General features: G+C 30.0%; 2 protein-coding genes across 2 annotated transcripts; both read right to left on the reverse strand.

The window, feature by feature from the left end:
• Positions 1 to 14,904: 14,904 nt before the first annotated feature.
• On the reverse strand, positions 14,905 to 17,952 carry LOC130797136 (glucan endo-1,3-beta-glucosidase-like). The gene is made up of 2 exons (XM_057659617.1): positions 17,798 to 17,952; positions 14,905 to 16,172 (listed from the first exon to the last, which is right to left on the reverse strand). Exons 1-2 carry the CDS (start codon positions 17,925 to 17,927, stop codon positions 15,160 to 15,162), a joined length of 1,143 nt encoding a protein of 380 aa, XP_057515600.1. The 5' UTR covers positions 17,928 to 17,952; the 3' UTR covers positions 14,905 to 15,159.
• A 3,545-nt stretch (positions 17,953 to 21,497) lies between these two features.
• Positions 21,498 to 24,800, reverse strand: LOC130797137 (glucan endo-1,3-beta-glucosidase-like). The gene is made up of 2 exons (XM_057659618.1): positions 23,720 to 24,800; positions 21,498 to 23,124 (listed from the first exon to the last, which is right to left on the reverse strand). The coding sequence occupies exons 1-2, from the start codon at positions 23,781 to 23,783 to the stop codon at positions 22,175 to 22,177; spliced, it is 1,014 nt and encodes a 337-aa protein (XP_057515601.1). The 5' UTR covers positions 23,784 to 24,800; the 3' UTR covers positions 21,498 to 22,174.
• Positions 24,801 to 26,352: the final 1,552 nt, after the last annotated feature.

Consider the following 26,352-nt stretch of genomic DNA (forward strand, 5'->3'; position numbering starts at 1 on the left):
GAGATGAATAGTGTCCAAAAAGCAAATGGGACGTTAGTACTGAATTGGAGGGAGTATAAATGAACATTGATCATATGAAAATAGAAAGTTTTGCATGACGCCATTTCATCGTGAGACAGGTCATACAAAAAGCCCAATAATAAAACCACAAAAAAAAATTGAAAATTGAATTCTCTTTTGTACATGAAGCGGTTATTTTGTAAAAAAAATTTGGGCTGACCAAATTAAAATCATCTCATAGTAAAACGGCCTCAATAAAAAAATAAAAAATCAGTGATATAAAATAATATAACCAATGAACTTCTACAATGTCACTAGAGTATTCAAAATTTGATTTTGGATCATTGGGAGAATGAGAATAATTTGGATTTTGTTGGGAAAAAATGCCATTTTCTCTTATGGGCCATATTTGCGATTCGCTGGATTTTAATTATGGGCTTATTTAAGACAAGTCATTCGTTTCGGGTGGTATGGTTTGAAGTAGATGGGCCTTCCTCTTTAAATATTGAAAATTCAAATGAATTAAGTAAAAAATTATTAAAAAATCATTAAATAAGTAATGTTTGAACTTATTTTCTAAAGTAAGCACTTTTTGTTTAGAGTTGAGGTTTGGATTATTCGCTGTTACTAACAGCAAATAAAGAGGGCTGGTAAAAAAAAGTCAACTTTTTTGTTCGCTGTTACTAACAGCGAAAAAAGACTTTAATGTTTTTTTACCTAGTCTTTGTAGTAAACAGCGAATAAAGAAGACATGGTCAAACAAGGTCAAACCTTTGTATTTTGTTAGTAATAGCATACAAAGGTTTGACCCTGTTTGACCAAGTAAAACCTTTGTTCGCTGTTAATAACAGTGAATAAAGTACTTTGCTTTTTTTTACCAAACCTCTTTGACCTTTGTTCGCCGTCAAACCTTAGGTCAGGGCAAAAGGTACCTACTTTGGGAAGTATTTTAAAACATTGCTTATTTTATATATTTTATATATTTTTTTTTTGCTTAAAACACTTCAAATTTTCGATGGATTTACACGCCACATAGATTAATTATACTAAAGCCCATATCTATACCCACGAATGGTTAATACCTGTTTTTCTTAATCACAGATATAACACGAATTACAAATTATTGTGAGAGACGGTTTATCCGAGAGATGCATTGGATATATGGACTAAGTAGCCCAATTAATAAAAATTAAAGAGAAAATAAGAATGTAAGCTTCTTGTTTTAAGGTCATCTCTTTAAGAGACGATCTGTGATTTAGACCCTAGTAATTCAGTGCTCACAGACTAGTTTTATCGAACGAATTAATAAGAATTTAACTAAAATTTACCCTAAAGCAAAGTCGAACTCAATCTCACATGCTAGTTCTATTGACTAGTCCAACAAAGCATGTTTAATTTAGGGTTATTAGCACAATTTAACCATTTTAATTCTAGTTTCATAGACACATTCAAAAATCAAATCATACTTGACTTATAGTTGACTTATAGGTTCAACCCTAACCCTAGAAAATTGATTTACTCACTAATGATGGTAAAAGCAATAAATACAAACCCTAGGATGATAATAGACACGACTAAGAGTGAAATTAATGACAAATTTAAGAAAAACAATAATTAAATTTCAAGAACGCAATAATTAAATCAAAAAGCAATGAATAAAGAACAATAACAAGTTTTTATTGAAGAAAGATTAATGACAATAATTAAGGTTCACTAATGAAAGATTAAAAACTAATACAAGGAATTAAAGACAAGAAAAATTAAATACTAAAGAAAACTTACAATGCTAAAAGGAAGATTAATGGTAGAATTAATGAATAACTAAATTAAATGATGAAATTCAAGGTAAAACTAATGAAAAAGGAGTACTTAAGTCTAAAGGAAGGAAGAAGGAGAGGAAGAAGAGGAAGAGGAAGAGGGAGAGAGAGAGAGAGAAACCCTCATCAATTATTAAGGGCTTATTTATAGGAGTACTAATTAAGAAATTAACCTAAAAATTAATGAGAAAACCGCAGGCAAAACACGACTTCAGAAACAAAGAGACGAGTAGTAGCTTTTAGGCGACGACTCGTAGCTTTTTTGCTGACTGGCGATCTTTAAACAATTTCCATTTCTTGCTCGGTTGTCAGAATTGGACATAAAGTATACCATTGGAAAGCTCTTGAAGTCTATTTCCAATGCCACAAACCTTGCATTAATATAATCTTCCTATCAAAAGTTATGATCAAAAGAGTAGACATATATCAATTTTCAACTCAAAACTTTGGCATTATAAACACTCTTCTACTCTTTTGTTCATTTTCTTTGTAGAACATCTTAAACCGAGTAGAAAATCTTAAATCAAGCTAAAATCCCCTTAGTAAACTCCGTCATCATTAAAACCATAAAAATTATGCTTAAAACAATCAAAACCACTCAAAATCAATATGAATAACCAAAATGAGTAATATAGCATAAATCTTCAAAATAAGCACGAAATTACTAACAACAACCATCATTAAGGAGTATAAAATGATATAAATGAGTGCAAATAATTGCACTTATCAAACGACATAGGATCTAGTGAAAATTTTCATAAATGTCACTATAGACTATAATAAGAATTATATATGCCACTAAAGACCAAGTAAAGTATCACTAAATCTCTTTATAGTAGAACTTAAACTAAAAACCAACAATTATTACACTAAAAATATAAATCAGTGGCATTTTTTTAATGCCACTAAGTACAATATCGCGAAAAAATAAATTTATTGTAGTGTAATTAGTGGTTAAAGGCTTCTTTCCATCCAGGTGATGGGGATAAATCGATTTTCACCGCCTATACGAGAGATCAGTCTATGCTTACCCTCTTACCTAAAGAGAATTCTCTGGCCATACACAAAATTTTGAGGTGTGACAGAAATGTAATGTACAAGGGCCTATACATCATTACGCCTGTTTTTCAATTTGAATACTTAAAAGAGATGGGTAACTCTTATGAGGGTCCAACTTACAGCAAATATTTTTATGAGGGTCCGACTTTTTTTTTAGGGTAATCCATGGCCTCAAATAATCACTCTTTTTATGTATTTTTCATGAACGACCGGTTTAATCCATAATGCCTCTTTGGCTTTGTATGTGCCGTGCAATTTTCCAAGGACAATAATGTCACTGTTAAATTAGGCTGGACTTATTGTGAATGCCAGCATATTAACGGGGAACACGAGGTGCACACACTTCATAAGCCAAGGAGATATATACCATCCCAAAATCATATGGCTATGGGAAGAAGGTCTCTAATAGCTTATAAAGCGTGCACACCATTTTCAATTCATCGATGTGGGATAACTCATCCCAACAGTCACAATAGAGAAAATCGGAATTATAAAAAAATTTTGGGAGTTTTATATAATTTATATATGAGGGACGGAGTTATCCAATATACTCCCTCCAATTCAGCACTAACGTCCTATTTACTTTATGCACTCTATACAATACACTTATTCAATCCTTAATATCGCTAATTGTGCATTATTAAAAATTATGAAAAGTTGATATGAATAATTAGACAAATCAAACAAGATCCCACATGACTATGTTTTAACTTGTAGATTAATAATAAAATGCTAATTAAGAGTAAGAGATGAATAGTGTCCAAAAAGCAAATGGGACGTTAGTACTGAATTGGAGGGAGTATAAATGAACATTGATCATATGAAAATAGAAAGTTTTGCATGACGCCATTTCATCGTGAGACAGGTCATACAAAAAGCCCAATAATAAAACCACAAAAAAAACATTGAAAATTGAATTCTCTTTTGTACATGAAGCGGTTATTTTGTAAAAAAAATTTGGGCTGACCAAATTAAAATCATCTCATAGTAAAACGGCCTCAATAAAAAAATAAAAAATCAGTGATATAAAATAATATAACCAATGAACTTCTACAATGTCACTAGAGTATTCAAAATTTGATTTTGGATCATTGGGAGAATGAGAATAATTTGGATTTTGTTGGGAAAAAATGCCATTTTCTCTTATGGGCCATATTTGCGATTCGCTGGATTTTAATTATGGGCTTATTTAAGACAAGTCATTCGTTTCGGGTGGTATGGTTTGAAGTAGATGGGCCTTCCTCTTTAAATATTGAAAATTCAAATGAATTAAGTAAAAAATTATTAAAAAATCATTAAATAAGTAATGTTTGAACTTATTTTCTAAAGTAAGCACTTTTTGTTTAGAGTTGAGGTTTGGATTATTCGCTGTTACTAACAGCAAATAAAGAGGGCTGGTAAAAAAAAGTCAACTTTTTTGTTCGCTGTTACTAACAGCGAAAAAAGACTTTAATGTTTTTTTACCTAGTCTTTGTAGTAAACAGCGAATAAAGAAGACATGGTCAAACAAGGTCAAACCTTTGTATTTTGTTAGTAATAGCATACAAAGGTTTGACCCTGTTTGACCAAGTAAAACCTTTGTTCGCTGTTAATAACAGTGAATAAAGTACTTTGCTTTTTTTTACCAAACCTCTTTGACCTTTGTTCGCCGTCAAACCTTAGGTCAGGGCAAAAGGTACCTACTTTGGGAAGTATTTTAAAACATTGCTTATTTTATATATTTTATATATTTTTTTTTTGCTTAAAACACTTCAAATTTTCGATGGATTTACACGCCACATAGATTAATTATACTAAAGCCCATATCTATACCCACGAATGGTTAATACCTGTTTTTCTTAATCACAGATATAACACGAATTACAAATTATTGTGAGAGACGGTTTATCCGAGAGATGCATTGGATATATGGACTAAGTAGCCCAATTAATAAAAATTAAAGAGAAAATAAGAATGTAAGCTTCTTGTTTTAAGGTCATCTCTTTAAGAGACGATCTCTCACAAAAATAGCTGAAAATATAATTGCTATCCGAAAATTATAATTTAATCATCAGTAATTTCTATTTAATTGAAAGGCAAAAGCGAGGACATTCGTAATATGAATAATAATATATTTAAAAGAATAAATTAAAATAAAATATAAAAATAGATATAACGTAACATATTTTGACGCGTAATTTGATGATAAATTCCATATTTATGCTATATCAAGTAACATAATTAATATTTATGTAATTTAAAATTTAAAATGTATTCTTAACCATTTAATTAGGAGATCATATTTATAATTTATTTAGTATATATATATATATATATATATATATATATATATATATATATATATATATATATATATATATATATATATATATATATATATATATATATATATATATTATATGATAATTAATCTTAGCTATGACCAAAAGCAAAACACCAATGAGTCAATGACATTTTTTTTTCAAAATCTTTGGCGCCGCAATATCGAAATATCACCCATTTTAATAATTATAAATATAATTATAATTATAGTTATGGCAAAAGAATTTTCTGAATACTTTCATTTAGCTCTCAAATTAATATTTTATTTTTCTTGTAATAAATTAATGTTGGTGATTTATTGAAGCAAACAGCTGTTAGTTTCCACAAAACAAGATTCTTCTTGATGGAAGTAATAGTCAAATAGGCAGTATAATAATATAAAAAGATTAGTAAAATTACATGATTATTCCGTTTTTGTTGAAATCAAGTTCCTTAATTTGCACTCTACATATGCGATGTATTATTAGGAAAATACTATTCGTAAACGATTTTAAAACCAATCGTGAATATAGTAGACTTAATTAAAATAAATAAATCCAATCATATTTAAGGTGTTCTATTTTTATATATAATTTACATATTAGATTTCGATCAGGTAGAGTCTTTTGTTTGTTTTGATTTGAGTTGATAAATTATGTGATCACACTTGTTTGTATTAAGTAAAAACGTTATTCTTATATTTACTTCAATTGTTTTGAAATTATGTAAATATATTATCTTTAGTTTATCCTTGTATTTAGTTTTTTTTTTTATTGTATAATTAGTTTGACTTTCATTTTTATATAGTATAGTAATTAGCTTAATTCTAGGAGTTAATTAGGAAGTCTTCAATATGCCGTAGCTATATATAATTGTTGAGTATCAATGAAAATATATCACTTTTTTTTTTATAATCTTTATATTATATGGTATCAGATTTTTTCCGATCCTATTTCTTACATATTACATGGCCAACAATCATTTTAAATACTTCTCTACCCTTTCTCCTAATCCAATTACCATGGCTACTATTTCTTCCTCCCTTCCTTCCATTGATTCTTCTTGGTTATTAGATAGTGGAGCTTCTCATCATGTCACTAATGACCTCACCACTCTTTCTCTTTATGCCCCCCTACAATGGTACTAAAGAACTCATTATCACTGACGGTACTTCTCTTCAAATTACTCATATCGATTCTATGTCTCTTACTCTTTCTAATTTCACTGTTATTTATCTAACATAGCATACGTTCCTAAAATTTCCCACAATATTTTATCATTATCTTGTTTATGTCTTCATAATAATCTTCAAATTTCTTTCTCTTCTACTTATTTTATTATCAAGGACCTCTCCACCAATCATACTCTATTCCAGGGTCAAACTAATCAAGGAGTATAAACATGCTCCTTATTCTCACCAACAGTTTATTCGGCCATCTCTTTCAAATGTCCCACATCTACTTGGCATCATCGTCTTAGCCATCCATCTACAAAAGTATTTAATTTAATCTCTAATTTCTTAGATGTTTACTCTATAACTTCATCTACTCCTTGTAATTCCTGTCGAATTAACAAAAGTCATAAGTTACCATGCATTTAACGTTTCTACACTTACTTCCCATGCACCCTTAGATCTAATTTATTTTGATGTATGGATTTCTCACGTTCAATCTTTTGATCATCGTAAATATTATATTATTTTTGTTGATCATTTCACTAAATATGCATGGTTATATCCCATTAAACATAAGTCTGATTCTTTAAATACCTTTCTTCGTCTTTAATCACTTGTTGAAAAATATTTTAATAGGCCAATTAAACAATTTTCTTAGTGATAATGGGGGAGAATATATGAAATTACAGCCTCATTTTTCATCTTGTGGTATTAAGGCTGGCAAAAGTTGACCCGACCTGCTAAGCCGAAATAAGTAGGTTTGGGTTGAGATTTTTGACCCAATTAATTAAATGGGTTGACCCGACCTGATCTGTTTATTAAATGGGTTAGGTTTAGGTCAAAATTTTAAACCCGAAAAAAACCTATACAACCCATTTAATTAAATGTGTTAATTTCGAGTTAAATCAATAAATATAAGTTAAACTTAGTTCATTTGATATTTTCTTATTTTTCACAGTAAATACAAAATAAACAACAAAAAAACATAAAGTTAAAATTAAAGCCTAAAAAATTAGATTTAATCAACGTTAAAAACCTTAAAACGAAAACAAAAAAATTATAAACGGATTAAGTGGGTTGAAATTAGGTCAACCTGATCTGTTGCAGGTTGGGTCAAGGTTGTGATTTTCGACCTAATTAACTAAATGGGTTGGGTTTGGGTCAAGGGTTTTCTGACCTGTTTATATATGACTCGAACCCAAACCCGACCCAACCTGATCTGTTTGACAGACCTACGTGGTATTACTCATTTAACTTCTCCTCCACATACACTAGAACATAATGGATATGTCGAACATCGACATCGTCACATTGTTGAAACTGGTCTTTCTTTATTCTCTCATGCTAAATTACCCTTAAAATTTTGGCCTTTAGCTTTCAGTACTGCGATATATCTCATTAATATATTACCTACTCTCACTCTTCAAAATAAGTGTCCTTTTTATTCTCTTTTTCAAATTCATCCTAATTATTACAAACTTTTACTCTTTTGGTTGTTTATCTTATCCATGACTTCGTCCTTATAATACTCACAAATTACAACCTAAATCAGTCCCTTTATTTTTGTTGGTTATTCTCCCTCTCAAAGTACTTATTATTGTCTCGATCCACTTACTGATAAAATATATACATCTTGTTATGTTGGATTTTTTGAACAAGAGTATCCTTATATGTCCTTTACTAATAATTCTTTTAAGTCATATGATATCAATTCTTGGTTTCCTGCTTCCATTCCCATAATTCAACAATCAAATTCTATTCCCACTAAATCTACTCAATGAAATTTGGCTTTTAATACCCCACCAAATTCACTCCAAATTACCCATATCCCCATTATCTTGCAAGGGTTCGAAAAATCCATTCAATTAACTCTACCTAATCCCAATATTAGTCAACATGCAATTTCCTCAAATCCTAACTCCCCAATAATTACTCCTCAAAACTCGATACCCTCTCCATTTAATCTGCCCACTTCCCTTATATCTCAATCAAATTCATACTTTCCATCTGAACATGCCTCGTCTCCCACTGTCGTTCCTAATATCATTTCTACTGCTATATCACCTTCATTGCCCACTCGTACAAGGAAGCCTAATACCAAATATTTTAATTCCAATTTTTTATTACACATAGCTATTCAAACTCCAATTTCTGAACCCACAAATGTTCTTTCTGCCCTTAAACATCCTCAATGGCGTCAAGCTATGACCGATGAGTTTACTGCCCTCACTAAAAATTAAACTTGGTCTCTTGTTCCTTCTTCTAATGCTACTAACGTGATTGGTTTTAAATGGGTATTTCATATCAAATACAAGGCTGATGGTTCCTTAGATCGTCTCAAGGCTCGTCTTGTTACAAAGGGTTTTAATCAACGTCCAGGTGTTGATTATGTTGAAACTTTTAGCTCAGTTGTTAAACTTGCTACCATGGTTATTAAAATCACGATTCTAATCTACGATTTTACGACCCAAAAATAAACGACCGATTCAAATCGTAGGTAGAATCGTAAGTTGGTAGAATCTTACGATTCTAATTAAAATAAAACTTATAGAGGCAGAATCATAAAACGATTATACGATCTTACGATTTAACGATTCAATTCTACAAATTTATTCTTAATTTTTTAAAATTTTTATTATTTACAATCTTTCATTAATTTTTCTTACAATTTAACGATCCTTCTTCATAATATTTCAAAAATAAATTTCTGCATCAGTTTGAAAATTTAAACTAATTATTAAATATTTTTCTATTTTCTTAAAAATGTAGTGAATGAAACTTTAATTGATAAACATAAATTTTTGAGGTGAATAATTAAGACTAGATAGCAAATTTAAGTTTATTGTACAATCTTACGATTCTACGATTCAATTCTGCAGATCTGAACGATTCCGGGTAGAATTTCGATTTTAACAACTTTGCCTGCTACAATTTGACTCATTTTATCTCTTGCACATAAATCCTCGATTTCCAATTAACTTCTTTCAAATTATTTGAGATGTCTAATCTTTATGTGATTTACAATGCCTCGATTAGAAATGAAACTACACTAGTTGCATAACCACATAAACAGTATGGTCTAAGCGTGTACCTTTAAGCGCTGCCAACAAACGCAGTCTAATCACGATAGAAATTTCGCCCTCTTATGACTCGAGGTCCTAAATAACACACACAAAACGATCACGTATTAGAACGTGTTTACACATTTAATCCACTCCATATTACTAAGATATTACTAAGACTTGATAAGTTTAAATGTTTTCATCAAATTCCCAATAGTTCCAAACTTTAAATTTTAACCAGAAACTTAAATGGTCAATTCGGACAGTTTAGAAAATTCAAATAAAAAATCCGACTTCGCCACTGCGTCCAGAACGCGTCAATGACCTTGGGTACCAAATTTCATACTTTCTAACATCCAATTACTATTTTTAATTATTTTAAGCGTTTAACGAGTTTTTAACGCCTCGGATACATAAAACAACAACGGAACACGACTAACGTTTCCGGATCGGCGCCAACACCGAGGCAGAAACTGCTGCCCGAAGAAGTAATTCCTATTATTTTATTATTATTATTATTATTATTATTATTATTATTATTATTATTATTACTAACCCTTTAAACGTCATGACCAAAACAAATCTAACAAGGCCACATTCACAACTACTAAGATAAAACAAACAAGACCAATTTTTCTATCACACAACCACCTGATATTTCTACACATATATTAATACACAAAACCCCATCAACAAAGCATATAAACCATCAAATAAAAAGAAACATGCCCATCCACAAAATCTTTCAAGAAACTTAAAATTTCATAAATTATGATAATTAAATTAAATACTTAATTCTCTTAACAAATTAAAATTTTGTAGAGAATCATAAAACCAAATCACCCTTTTAAATCAAGACATATATATAAACACAATCCTTCAAGCAAATCAATTTTGCTAAATTAAAGGATTTACAAATTCTTGGATGATTACATTACTTGATCCATACCATTTAAATTTCTTCTAACAAATTGAAATTTTGTTAGAGAAATGTAAACTATAAAAGAAATTTATTTAAATATCAATATAAACTTAATTCTTAATTCTTATAACAAATTTAAATTTTGTTAAAAAATATTGATCAAGAAGTTTTTTTTTTTTTGAAAGAAATATATCTTAATCCTTTTAACAAATTGAAGTTTATTAGAGGATTATTAGAGAAAATTACATATATAAAAATATACTCAATCCTCCTAAAAGTCATAGGATATCATCATACATAAAATATAATTCATCTTAGAAATCTAGTATGTAAAATCTATAATTAACAATTCAATTAAACTTACCCCTTTGATCAAAAGATGGAACAACAAATTTTTTTTTTCTTTGAAGTGAGCCGAAAACAAGATTGAAAAAGAGAGAATTTTTCTGAATTTTGTATTCACTTTGAAAGGTTAGAATGGTGAGGAATTCAAATGATGCATAAGGATTAATAGGCAATTAAATTACTAAGACTTAATGTGCTATAATACACACTTATGAGAGGAGTTACAAGACTCCTCCCCTACTCCAACACAACCTGCCACCCTTCCCTCTTCCCCTAATTTTTATATTTTTTATTTAATTAATTAATTAAGTAATTGTATATTTTTTTAAAAAAACAGAAAAGAAACGCTACATGTACGCGATAAAACGCGTTACCGTTAAAATTTAACTTACTTTATTTCTTATATTATCTATGTAAATAATATAATTTAATAATACTTATTTTATTTTATTTTATTTTATTTTATTTTATTTTTAAATCCAACAAATTACGGGGTGTTACAGTTACAATCAAACATAAATGATATGCCATAAAGAAACATAAGTATTCTTAATATTTACATACTTATTTAAAAACCAAATCACTTCCACTACAAGAAAAGTTATTTTTAGCAACAGAAAAAGTCGTTGCTAAAAACCTGATTTCGTTGGTAAAAATGATTTTTGCACCGAATTCCATTGTTGCGGGTACAGCCGTAGCTAAAGCTTTTAGCAACGACTATGGTGGTTGCAAAAGGTATCTGTTTTTTGCAACGAGATCTATTGTTGCAAAAGAAGTATCGTTGCAATTCCTTTCAACGTTTTTAGCAACAAAAAAGCTCGTTGCCAAATTTTCTGCATTTTTAGTTACAACTGTTTTCGTTGTTAAATTTCTGTTTTTCACAACAATTCAAGTTGTTGCAATACATGATAGTCAATCTTTTGCAACGACTTTACTGTAGAGAAAACAATTAAGTAAAATTTTTTATTAATATTTTTAGCAACAACTATTACCGTTGCCAAAAATATACACATTTTTCGCAACGACTTTGTTATCTTTTGAAACAACCTACAATCTATATATAAACTAGACAATTAAAATAATAAATAATTTATAACCAACTAAACTAAAATCACCGATTATCATTATATATTAATTCGTATCCCAAAGTATCACACGTCCCAAATATTATCGTGTGTCAAAAATATATGTAATTCATATACATGTAACGGATAACCAATTTTCCAAAATAATTCTCCTACCATATGCAAGTTTTCATGCAAAAATTTACAAGTGATAGGCACTTTGAAAAAGTCCAAAAATCTACAAGTGCACATATAGCTACTTCATAACCCAAAACATCGCGCATCCAAAGTGCTTGTAGCTATTACCAACTTTGTCATTGAGTACAAAAAATTTCCAACGAAGATATGTTTGCCTACACCAAATAATTTTGTTAGTAATTAAGAATCAAATGAGCCCCAATATTGAGTATCCACAATCAAACCATCCCTACACTTTTTGTTGAGACATAATAAGCAAAGCATTTAGCATGATGTTCACTAACAAAAGCATTACGTGTACAGGGAAAGCATTTAGAATTTAGCATCAAATTCACAATCAAACCATCACAATTCCAACTCAAACAAACATGAAGCATATGCCAAAGACCAGAACTCATAACAACAAAATCCAACATAAGCAGCAATACTTCTAATTGGACTAAAATGCCAACCAGCTAATGCCATTGTAACTAAAACCACAACACAAACCACCAATACTCCTAATTGGACTAAAATGCCAACCAACTAATGCATTGTTAATGGTTCTTGGTATTCCACTAAAAGTTTGAAAAACTTTTTTGCATTTGCTTTAGGTTTCTCATACTCCTCAACATTATTTAAAGCCTCTTCAGCACTCCCAACATTCATAGCACCAACTCCACATGCATCTTGCAACATTGTGAAACCACTATCAATGTCATTCGACTCATCAACATTATTCCCATCACTTGATTCAACTAATTCTTCCCCATGAAGTTCCCAAAAAGTGTACTTCTCATACATTCCTCCCTTAAGCAAGTCGAATCTTACATCACATTTTGTTTTAAGAAATATATTGCGACAACTATTACAAGGGCACCTAATAGTAGTACTATCTCGATCATTTTCTCTTACTTTGGAAAAAGCAAAATTTAGAAACTCATCAACACCATTTATATAATCAATAGATGAACGATCTTTTACTTTGACCCATGCCTTATTCAAAATCGTTTCCTATATTTTAACTTTATAGTAATTAAATTATATAACATTCAATAATATCACTAAGAACTCCTTATAATATTGTTAACAATTAATACAAGAACAAGAACAATTTAACAACTTGTAGAACAATTTAATTTCGAGTTGTTTGAAGAACAATTTAACGATTCAAAAAGAACAAGAACAATTTAAATTTTTGAAAGAAACACAAGAACAATTTTAACAACTTGAATAACAATTTAACCACTATGTGAAAGAGAATTTTAACTTTAAGTTGTTTGAAAAACAATTTAACAATAAAAACAAGAAGAAAGATTACCATTTGTTCCAATGTATGCATGAAAAATCAACTTAGAAAATATTTTCAATACATGACAAATCACCTTTGACATAAAGGCCATTAACTTAAACAATCAACTATGAATCGATCATCCCTGATCCAATTATAAATAGACCACAAACAAAGACAAACATTGAAGACCATAATTGGATCAATATGCCTGATGAACCTGATATGGAAGTCCTACAAACTAATGATGTTAGTATCCAATATGGGCCAAACATGAGCATAAAGGCATTACAAGACCAAGAAAAGTCAGAAGAAGACTTCTAACAACAAGCAAACAGAACAGAAGCTTCAAACAGCACAAACAGAGTTGCAGCCACCACCTGCTGACCAGCGTACCTTGCAGCTCTTCCACAGAGCCAACCGGAGCATCCCAGGAGACACCAAGGGTAGTTTTGGAATCTCTATACATGGACCTTTCCATCAAGACCTTAAGTACCTCCTAAAGATAACATTAAGACACTAAGAAAGGGAGCTCAATGTCCCCAAGGAGAATTCTTTAACTACTTTCCCAATTCCCATCCCCTGCTTTAACATAAACCTTTCCCAAGTACCAATAGCCAAAAACAGTCAAACAACACTCTGGATACACACAATCACATATCTGACAACAAAAGAAGTCAATTCAATATGAAATCTAAACAGTCAAGCACCTCTAAATAGATATCCATTAACCAAGCAATCAAAACAATTGTCCTGTCAAGTAAAGATGCAGAAAATTGCTTGTTCACCTCCTATTGTACGTCGTATTCACAAGTCACTGCTAGCTAATTCCACATGAATTGCACTCAGAAAATAATAGTAATGAAAAAATGCAAATAATCTGATAATAATATGATAATTACAACAAAGCCCAAGAAATTCAAAGAACAACCCATAAATTGAGGGAATCAACAGGAAACAAGAACAAGAAATTCAAAGAAAAAAAAGGCAAAAAAAAAAAACTACAACAAAGCCCAAGAAATTCAAAGAACAACCCATAAATTGAGGGAATCAACAGGAAACAAGAATAAGAAATTCAAAGAAAAAAAAAGGCAAAAAAAAAACTACCTGCCGTGGGTTCTTTGAGAGGTGGCTGAACGGTTCAACACTGCAGCGTTGCGGCAGCACCGGTGTGCAGAAGGAGGCTGAAACTCCGGCGTGCAGGGGGCAGACGCTTTGGTGTGCAGGCGGCAATCGCTGCGGTATGGTGTGCGGGAAAAGGGTTTGTGAGGTATCGGGTTTGTGAGGGGAATGTATTCGTGAGTTTCTGAATTGGGAGGGAAATAGGGACGGAATGTAAGGGCTGGGGTTTTGATTTGAGAGGGAAATGAAAAAAAATTATTAGTATAAGGGTTTTCGCAACGACTTTATTGTATCTGTATATTTAAATATTTTTTGCAACAATATATACAGTTACGAATTATTTATTTAATTTTAACAACTAAATTGTTTGTTGCAAAAAATTGGGTTATACCGGGAAATTATTTTAAGGGGTGGGGAAGTTTATTTTTTTTTATGGCAATGATTATTTAGCAACAACAACGGATTTCGCAACAACTTGTACGAAAAAAATATAGTCGTTGCTAAAAGTTGTTGCTAAAAACAAGTTTTCTTGTAGTGTTCTTAGAATTTTCAAGGTACATTAAAACAATATAAACAAGTAAAAATAAACATAGAAAACATTGAACATATAGCAATGATGCATAGTTCAGTGATAAATTCACACGTTAACTGTCATTTTAGCCACTATATATTAACAGTGACATAATTTTTGTGTGAGACTGTCTAACATTGAGACACTCTTCACACATAGGCTAAATTACTAGCATTTGAACTACATTTTGATACTTATTATAAAGTTGTCTTACCGAAAAACGATTTTTCAGAAGAATTCTCTAAAAGGGAATACTATCCACAAAAATTGAGATGGCCATACTTGGGGGTCCCATCAGGAGTAAAAAGACCATAATGTTTCTCAGTTTCATCCCCGTCTTTTTCATTTTCGTCGAACATTTCAAACAAGTAAGTCTCAATAGGTTGCCCTTGTGTCAATGGAGTACCGTTCTTCACATGTTTAATCAAATTAGTGTAGTAAGTCTTTGCATTTTCCACTGTGGTCGCGTCCACATTACCCCCATTATCATACATCATCTTTTTCTTGAGACCACTTTTCGATGGATGTCCAGTTTCGGACACCGTGATCTTATCTTTACCATTTGAAAATATGATATCAGGTGTATGGATTTTTTGTACTGCAGTATAAACTGCATCAAATATAGCATCGAACAAATTGTTATACCCCTTACGCGTTGTATTATCATAAACAACATCTTTACGTGAAGTAAATAATACATAATCAAGTTTTATATTTTTCGTGTTATTTTTGTAAGCAAGATAAGGTTGAATATTAACCAATAATGGTGAATTATTTTCTCTTAAAAATTTAATTATTGGGGTAATGTAATTTGAATTTTTAAATGTACAATTAGATGGTGGGAACGAGTTTGTAATTAAACTTGTATCAATTGCGGTTGAGACCATAATGTGAGCTAAGCCGCACGAATTTAAAGAATTGTGAATGTTGCGCATGGCTGGTTCGACAAATGTGGCTATTTGTGTGCCATCATCTGGACGGATTTCATTTCCAACGGCAATGTATTTGATGGATGGTGCATAAGGGTAGACGTTGGTTTTGACCCACACGTCGGCCGTCGATTGGTTGCAACCTATTTCCGTTATATTTTCGTTAGGGACACCTAACATGATCTTGATGTTTGTTCCTTTGATAGCTTCAAGTGTGTCTATATCCGGAGCATAAAGTCTCATTGCGCCTATGTTGTTGGATTTATAGAGGTTTACTACATCTTGTGCACATGGTAAGTTGTTTCCACGCATTCCATAACATACTCCAATTTGTGCTTCTACATCAATTAAAACATTCTTAAATTAGAACAAGATTAGTAAAAGGCCCTTCTAAAAAGTAAAAAGGTTCTCTCTAGTAGACTTATAAAAAATTTTCAGTTGAGTGGATTTTGAGTCTAGTTATTTTCAGTCGAGTTATTTGGGTTAAACTGTTTTTAGATTTAGATAGACCTTACAGTTTTTGAAGTTTAAAAATTTTTTGATTACCAAATATTTTATTTTACATATTATATAAATGTAAATATAAAGAGGATCATGTAAAATGGTAAAAACTAAAAATTAAGGGTACATATTCAACTTTAGGTACATATTAGTGTTGGAGTATATATTTTCAGTGACTTTGTAAATATTTTAAAAAATTAATTAGAACTTAAAAAAATTCACATGTCTATATGTACTTCTAAAATACTCATTACTATGAAATTTTTTGTTTATTATATTTAGCACTTTTAATTGTTTCAACCAAGAAATAGTATTCAAAATATAAAAAATTAAAATTGATTAAAATAATACTCACTCTGTTTCTTTTTATTTTTTCACTTTAGGAGAAAGAAATTTAAATTTGATTTTTGAAGTACATACTGAGGATAAAATATATTCATGTGAAATCTTGTTTAGATTCATTTTAATACAAAGATTTTTTATATGTAAATTTTATAATTTTCTATCGTGCATACTTAAAGATATTAGGATTTAAAATTTACTTTAAAAGACATATAAAAAGTAAATTAGACAAACAAAAAGAAAACAAAAAGAAACCAACACGGGTGTAGATAACAACCAATAATTCATGTCGACATACTGAAAAAGTTTACAAATCTGAGAAGACAGGTCAAGAGTGGCATGTAAAAATAATATATAACACAAAATAAAAAACCTTTATATTGTTAATGGAGAACATCCTTTCAAATGCACCTTTATATATATATATATATATATATATATATATATATATATATATATATATATATATATATATGGAAAATACAATGAAGATAACAAATTGATAATCAGTATTCAAAATTAATAATTCATATTATATCTACTTTTAACTCTATATATTGTAATTATAATTATAAATGTAGACGTCTCTAATACTTTTTAATTGATAAAAGAATTAACCATAAATAGTAAATTTCTAAGTGTCTACTTCATTAACTTGAATTTTCAAATTTTGAGAATCTTCTAACTCTGGGCCTTAGACAAATGCCTACGTTGCCTAGGGTAAAAAATGACTTTGATTTTACCCTCATGATATGTTGGAAATATGGATGCATTACAAACCTCTTCATACTTAACATTTATCATATTACTCTTGAATTGAGCAGTGCATGGAATTCAAATCTTGACCTTTCATCATGTTAAATTCTAATACCATACAAATAAACCAACTCAACCAATAAGCCATCAATTGTAGTCAGGATATATAATTGCATAGATTGTACGTTTATAAACATTATGTATGTAATCTAAAAATATTAATATGGAAAATACAATGAAGATAACAAATTGATAATCAATATTCAAAATTATTAATTCATATTATTTCTAATTTTAACATCTTTTGAAGCAGCATTATTGTATATAGAATCTACATAACAATAAGAGAGAAGATTTAGCAAACCTGTTGGTTGAAGACAAGGCGAAAGTAATACAAGAAGAAGCAAAGTAGCACTGATTAGCTTCATTTTGTTAATAAATTTTGTGGCTTTATCAATGATTTTTTTTTTTTTTTTGCATGAATTACTACACATAATAATCAGTTTTTAAAGGCCAAAAAGAGGGAGAGTTGTTCCATGTACGTATTAGGACTTTAGGGGCACTAGAAAAGTCCACTGTCTATGAAATAAATAAATGAAATAAAATAAATGAAAAAAAAATGTACAATAGCTTAGTATAGTGGATAGATATTGTATTTTGTTGAAGAAATACCAAAAGTTATATTTAAGTTATCTAGCAAGCATAAATATTCTAATACATGTAAATGCTTTAAAGATTTGAAAATTAAATAATTTGATCACTTTCTCCATTGATTTGTGAATCTTTCTGAAGTTTTATCTGTGCATCTTTCTTGATTCGATAAATTTTTTGACTAAATTATTTTTTATAGGTATGAATTACGGTCTTCTTTCCCTCTTTAGATCCTGATCATAGTTCCTATGAGCGAGATTTTCCAGGCATGATGATGATGACTCCATTAATCATTATAGGACTTTAGTATTAAATTTTTTTTTCGTGACGTCATAGTAATTAACTTTAATCATTAACTTAAATAAATGATTTATTTTATATTCAGTGTCACAGTATAGGAATATTCAACTATATTCTTATCTTTAGTACTTAGTCGATAATTAAGTTGGTAAAAATTTAATATTTTTTTCTTTTCATTTTATTTTTTATAGACTAATGGTTATTTAACTTAATAATTATAAACTCTAAATAAAATGTAAAGCCTACTGTCACACTCTCGCTAGGAATTTCTAGCTACATACATTTTTACCTTGGACTAGATTTTTCTTTCGTTTTGTCCTTCCATTGGTTTGAGTTCGTTGAGCCTATAACATATGAATGAGCTTTTAACTATAACTTAAAAGCTTTTGATTGAGTTATTGATTTCTTGACATATTATATATTAACATAGCCTATCTTCAGAATTGTCTCCAACATTTTAAAGGCCCTGAGCTTAATATAAATTAAGGACCATTAAAATCAAAAATTATGTTATATTACATTTTGGTATTTCTAATACAAATTTATTATTCAATACAAGCTGATAATACAAATTTATTATTCAATACCTTTCAAAGGTCTTGAACAAAATATACCAGTATATTTTAACCATTCAATACAAGTTGATAATACAAATTTATTAACTAAATTATCTAATTATCTTTTAAAAAATAGGTTAAATATGAATTCACATTAAATTTTAATATTTTCCCTATCAATTTAATTTTGCTACACAATACACAAAAGTCCTAATTTTAATTTTAACCATATAGCAAAAATATAAGCCCCTATAAATCAAGGCCCTAAGCAATAGCTCATCCTGTTCCTCTATGTAGTTGGCCCTGCCTATCTTTAAAATCGGTGCAAGAGGATTCAGAGCATCATATATATGTGATACTTCTGATCTAAAATTAGAGAGTTAACATTAATTTTTACATGTGATAACGACTCATGTTTTACCGCTCAAAGCCACCCAAGTGAGTGTTATAAATTTAGAATTTATGTCAAAACCTTGTCATTTTCAAATTCTTCATTTATGATTTTATAATTAAAATTTACAATTTAAAATGAAATGATTGTTTTCAAATACACCTTAGCCCTTTTCTAATTTGTAGTGATTCCTAATGAGATAACTTTATCTTAAAAAGAAATATATGCTTGGTGCATGTTGTTTGAATTCTACGTACTTGGTAGATGAGAAGGGTGAAATGCTAATTCAGAATGATATTGTTAACAATTGGAGTTATGAGGGTTTTTAATTAAGTTGGAGTAATACGGTGTACATAAAATGTCATTTTAGTACAAATGAGATAAATAGAGACACTAGAAAATGAGAAGAGAAAGATAATCACTCTAAGTGTCTACTTCAAATATCTTATATTCATATTGCAGAGGTATCCAACTAGATAAGACATGGAAGAAAAGAGTTAAAAAAGATATAAATAATTTTAATTTACATGTTGAAAAAATAGAAAATCAAGATAAATACAGTAATTTCATGTGGATGATCATTAAATCGATAATCTTTTATAGTTAACCTCAATCTTTTAAGATATGACTTTCAGGATGATTTGTTGTGACCATGTCCAATGTGATGAAAGTGAAATCCTAACTACATATTAGAGCTACATGCTTATAGACAAAAGGCTATATGATAGTTTATGAATGAATGATTGAGACATTAAAAACGGTTTTGATTAATTTTATCAAATATTCAGATTGTTAAATGTACATCTAATTAAGTAAGTTAATTGTATAAATGGTGGCTATCGAATTGGATCGAATTATGCACACACGGATTTTGTTATGAATAAAAGTTAGATTTTATTTTCACCTCCACCTCGAACGTGAACTTGAATTTTATGTCTTTAGACTTTGCTCTAACTAGAATTCTTTAAAATTAATTATAAGACTTATTTTTCGAAAAGTCAATTTTTTAAAAAGTGTGTAAATTCACAAAAATAAAAGTCTTTCGAATTGGCTATGATCTTTCCAATGACTCTACTACCAATAAAAATACATAATCAGTGGTCGAAACAAACACATTTATATGTTTAAATGAAATTTAAACAAGACGTGATCAGAATCATAGCCTGAGTATACTAATTACTAAGTGATTTGAAGTTGAACATTTTCTCTCGAATTCAAATCAAATTATTTTTCTCCGATAAAGTAGGAATATGTTCGGATTTGGCATAAGTATAAGACCGCCAGTTATGATGAATTAATCTCTTATTACTTGTACATCATCAACTTTGTGTGGTTAATTGATGTACCAAGTTAATTATTAGGACATCCCGACGTTGATCAAGTTCCATGGGGGAAAGGGAAAACTGAGATGAAGCCTTGGCATTATTGCCTATTGGAGACTTTAGGAGACTTTTCTTCATTTCTTTGGGTCAATTAATTCAATAAATGCTTGATTTGAATTGACTTGAATTGAGTGGACCTGAGCCAATGTTACCGACAACAACGAACAATGAAAAATAGTACAATATCATTTTTTAATTAAAAAAAAATTTTTAGTTGTAATTTTTTAAAAATAATTAAAGTTAATATTGGTGAATCCTCTTAATTAAGCTATCAGGTCCTATTATAAATTTTCACTCAAAAATAAAGAAAATTCACATAATTGATGCTCTTTTAATTTATCAATGAAGCAAATTTATCATAAAAACACAAAATATTAAAAATGCGAGAGAAATAATTAGAGTTGTTCAAAAGTGACCCGACTCGAAAATCCGATCTGAAATTGAAAGTAAAGCGACCGAAAAATGTGTTCCTTTTTTAGGTTTATCGAACCGACATTACCCGACCCGAAGCTATACCCGAACCGGTTGACAACCGAAAATGGAAAAGCTGTAACCGATTATTCTAACCGACACGTAACTGTTAACCGAGATTACCCGAACTTAATAATGATCGACCCGAGTCATATCTGACCCGAATCATGCTCAAAATCGAACTCGATCCGGCTAAAACCGACTTAACCCGAACGAAGTTTAGATCGAACTGCTGTAAACCTGAACCAATTTTTTCAACTTTTCAATCTTTCATTTGATATATGTAAATAAACACTTTAAAAACATAAAACTCACAATTTTTCAACTTTTCAAAATTCAAATTACAAACACTAAGATTAAGAATTTAAGATTAACAAATAACACATTAATAATTTAACATTAACAAATAACAATTAACAAATATTCAAAGAGGATATACAAAAAAATGGGAACGGAGGTGGGGCAACACCATGTAGAAATAAAAAATAATATTTTTTTTAAAAAACGTGTCCTTGACTCCTTGCCGTGTCCCTTGCCCCGTGTCCCTTCCGTGTCGTTGCCGTGTCCGCGTGTCCGGAAAAATATTAAAATATTGGACACTTCATTTGGCGTGTTAGACACGGATTTTCGCGTGTCCGTGTCCGACACGTATTCAACACGCGACACGCAAGTTCAGTGGCGTGTCCGTGTATTCCAGATTGAAACTCGACACATACTTCAACCGACACCGGATTGATGCTAACCCGATAGCTCGAATAACCGATCTTCAACCGAACCATGACTAACCGACCCGACCCAAGTATGACCCGTCGCAACACACATCCGAAATATAAATACAACCGAATCGAATGACACCTATCCGAAACCGACCCGATTACCCGAATGAATATCTCTAGAAACAATATAACCTTAAACTGACATATACAAAATGCAACATAAACTTAAATTTCACTCGCAAAAATTATGATCAGCACCGATCTGAAAAGTTATCAAATAAAGTTGAGTTTGCCGTATTTTGGATACTTCTGAGGAGTAAAAAGTCCAAAATTACGCTCTGAATCAGGCCCCAGTTTCTTATTCTCATCAAACATGGCAAACAAATAAGTTTCAATTTCCTGTGGTTTATATGGAGTTCCATTCTTTACATGCTTCAACAAATTTCTATAATAATTCTCTGCATTTTCCACCGTGGCAGCATCTCCACCCTTGGATGGCCATCCAGTTTCCGACACAACAATCTTCATATCAGGTGCACCAACTTTTCTTAGACTCCAATACACTGAATCCACCATCGCATCAAATAAGTTTTGATATTTTAGCTCTTTATCATCAACCACGGGTCCATTAGAAGTAAATAATGCGTAATTAAGACTAATACTTTGCTCATTTCCAACATAAGCAAAATAAGGGTAAATATTAACCAATAATGGAGATTCATTATTTGTTAAAAATTTAATTATTGGGGTAATATATGAATATGACGTGTCATTAAATTGACCGTTAGATGGTGGATATGAATTTATAATTAAGGTTGTATCAATGGACGTAGAAACCTTAATTTGATTACTTAATTTATAAGAATTCAATGCTTCAAGAACATTTTTCATGGCTGGTTCAACAAATACTGATTGATTATCGGACGGATGAATTTCGTTCCCCACAACTATATATTTGATCGATGGTGCGAATGGTGCCACGTATGTTTCAATCCACTGCATTGCATGTGATTGATTGGATGATGCAAAAGGTTGAATCTTTTCGTTAGGAACTCCTAGCATGAGTTTGATGTTTGATCCTTGTAGGGCCTTGAGAGCCATTAGATCAGGATCATAGAGTCTCATTAATCCTATACCGTTGGATTTGTAGAGGTCTATCACATCTTTTTCCATCGGTAAGTTGTCTGCTATTCTTCCATAGCATACTCCAACAAGTTGTGCCTCTACATTATTAAAAAATCATTAAACACTAATCATATATATCAGCTAATTAATAAAAAACTATATCTATTTGCATTTTTGCAATATATTTTAGATTATCATTATTATTTTGATTTTTTTTTATATTAACGTAAGACTAGGTAGTTAATAACGGACTGAAAGATGATGATGATAAGTTCTTAATAAAATAGTAAAAATATTAAGAAAATAATATTATTAGCACGGCATAAATTAATGTATTAATTATCGATATTAAACTAATTACTAATATTCATAAACGTAAATGTTAAGAAATCAATTCAACCAAAAGTTTAAGCATATGGTTGAAGCATCAAGATGTGTTATATATTCTAACATGTTCCCTTAAACGAGAGTCTTTTTAGGCTAGAAGTATTAATGCAACTCAGACCTCCTTATACCTAGTGGCTAGCATTGAATGTTAAACTTTAAATGAGGGATGGTTGCTTCTCGTCACGTTGACTTTTGACCCCATATCAAGGAATCAAATTAACCAAAAATTTAAACTGATAATTAAAATATGTATATACTCTAACCTGTCAACTAATATCAAATGAAAAAAAAAAAAGGAGAGTATACCCGTAAAAGGTTGGCTTAGGGATAACAATAATAATATGATGAATAACAAGATGACAATTTCCATTGTTGGATTGTTGGCAAGGGTATGTAATATTTTTAAAAGACTAATACTCAATGGATTTGTGTTTCCTTGATATCTAATTAATTTTCATTATACTTTTATAACTGGTAAATGTCCCATTATATAGAGGTAGTATAGTTGGTACTAACTATGAGCATATTCTTGAATTTATAGGACAACTACCAAGTCAATTTGTCTATGATGAACTTCAATATAAATTTTTTCTATCAAAAATGCCAAACAATGTTAACTAATAAGTTTGAAATACCCCATTGGTCCCTATCATACGCGGTATGCAGGTATGCGACAAAGGAAAATGTGCATTATGTATTTATTAGGGGCGGTTCTATGCCCATTTAAGATGTCTCATTACCTATGATTTTCTAGAAAATTGAGGCCTTATATATGTTAACAAACTCTTTTATAGTTTATCAGTCATATGCAGCTTAGTTGGTGACATATTTTTTTGTAATTTTGTTTATTAGGAGTTCAAAACCTAACAATCATTAAATTTTTGTGAAAATATTGATTCCTATTTTACCATTAATTGTTAACAAAGGACCTCAATTCTCTATATCAAAAGGTAAGTAAGACCTCTAGTATTTGCTCCACCCACGGTATTTATGTTTGCTATTGGAGAGAGGAAAGAGATAGAGAGTGAAAGTAAAGAATTAGATGACATGATCACTTAGTGCTATATAGTTCGATTTGAATTCTATTATTGACTCGATATATTAACAATTGAATTTGAACATGTTTAAATTCTACTAAAAAAACTCATGTGCAACTTTAAAAGATTCGTTATTTGTAACTCAAAAAATTTTTAAATGATCGGATTTTGGTAGTTATTCTGAAATTTTCAATTTCAACTATTTTGAAATTAATAGGGAGATTGACTTAAATTCAAACTTAAAATTTTTTTTTTTGACAAACATTAGAGCTAATTTTAAATTTCTAAATAAACATATGATTCCTAAACACAACATTATAGAATTCTAAACATTAAAATCAATATAGTTTGCTCATTTGATAATCATAATCATCATACCCAGTGTACCCGCTTATAGAAAGCTATGGTCAGGGTCTGGAGAGGGAAGAACGACGAAAGCTCATACCCATAATATTGGTGCTAAACATTTGCAAAGCATCTCCAATTATTAAATCAATAATTAATTATACCAAACCAAAGAATGGTTAATTATAGAAAATCCTAACAAATGTTAAATTAAAATTATTTCGTTATTTCTGTAAATTTGAAGATTTATCACAAAGTAGTTATATTGTTTTATTCAAAAAAATACTTATATTGTCATTAATTACTAATGCTTATAATTTTTACTTTTAGCTCCTTAAAAACGTTTAAAATTGAATATTGCTTTTAAAAAAAAGACAGATGTTTAAATTAAAAGATCTACCAATTTATTATAAAAAAAATTATAGTTAAAGCTTTAGCATTATTGTATTGTTAATATGATCGCGTATGCAATCACATGTGATGCAATGTGAAATGTTAAATTTCCTTTTACCAGAAAAAAAATGTGAAAAATCAAATTTTCGATCAGATTAAATCTTGAGTATAATTTTTGTTAGTCCCTTCCTTCTCATAACCCTTCCCTTCTCTGAAACTCTATTTAAAATTGCAGGGTCCATTGATTTTTATTATACAATAATGTAAATATACGTACAAGTCCCAACTCCATGTGTTGACAAGTCCATTTTCATCGGCTAGTGGAAAATACTACACTATGCAGGAAACATTTATGATTGATGTAAATGTAATGTCTATTTTGGAAATTCACTTGTACGGACAACTTTCCTTTGTTCCATTTGTTAATCTTATCACCTTTCGATATTGAAATGAAGCCAAGAATTAAAAGCCTAATTAATATGTAATATATGTAGCCTAAAATTGGTGAGTGGTATGCTGTATTTCCTTGAATTTTCTTCATTTTTAATAATTGCAAACATATAATATAGGATGGTGGTAGTATTAATGGGTTGTTATGAGCATATACAAGGCGTGCTATCCGTACATAGTTTAATATTAAAGGGTCTCAATTATACGTTAGTTTACTTTACTTTATCTTAGGTTGATTATTGAATTATACTCCATTCTTTAGTAAACTTGTCCAGAATAATTTAATTTATAATGATTTTCATACAATATAACTCAAGTTTTGATTAATCATGCACAATTCAACTTTAGGATCATAGGTTATTTTTTAAAATCATAGATCGACTTATAGTGACATTACAACATAATTTGCTTTTAGTAGAATATATTTAGCTACATTTTAATTTAAATGTCACCAGTTCAAATTTCTAATATTATATATAAGATATTTAGTGACATTTGTTAAATCTTTTTGGCATCATAATGAAAAATCATACTAAAGTTTTTCACGGTGATGTGGGGTAGGTAAGAAAAGCAATATACTCAACAAAAACTAACTACCAATAAGGGCAATTGTAAGATCTAAGGGAGGGGGTAGACAAGAAAAGCAATATACTCAAGAAACTAACAAATCAATTGTTCGTCGCTTCCCGGCAACGGCGCCAAAAACTTGATGTG

Source organism: Amaranthus tricolor, chromosome 12 (genome assembly GCF_026212465.1).
Source record: "Amaranthus tricolor cultivar Red isolate AtriRed21 chromosome 12, ASM2621246v1, whole genome shotgun sequence".
Taxonomy (NCBI): Eukaryota; Viridiplantae; Streptophyta; class Magnoliopsida; order Caryophyllales; family Amaranthaceae; genus Amaranthus; species Amaranthus tricolor.

Bases quoted from the DNA above. Each gene is read 5' to 3' on its own strand.
- LOC130797137 (XM_057659618.1), bottom strand. From the start codon at position 23,783: ATGGAAATTGTCATCTTGTTATTCATCATATTATTATTGTTATCCCTA. The intron at 23,125-23,719 runs GTATACTCTCCT...TTAATAATGTAG, and splicing joins CCTAAGCCAACCTTTTACGG to AGGCACAACTTGTTGGAGTA.
- LOC130797136 (XM_057659617.1), bottom strand. From the start codon at position 17,927: ATGTGTAGTAATTCATGCAAAAAAAAAAAAAAAATCATTGATAAAGCC. The intron at 16,173-17,797 runs GTTTGCTAAATC...TAATTGATGTAG, and splicing joins GCCTTGTCTTCAACCAACAG to AAGCACAAATTGGAGTATGT.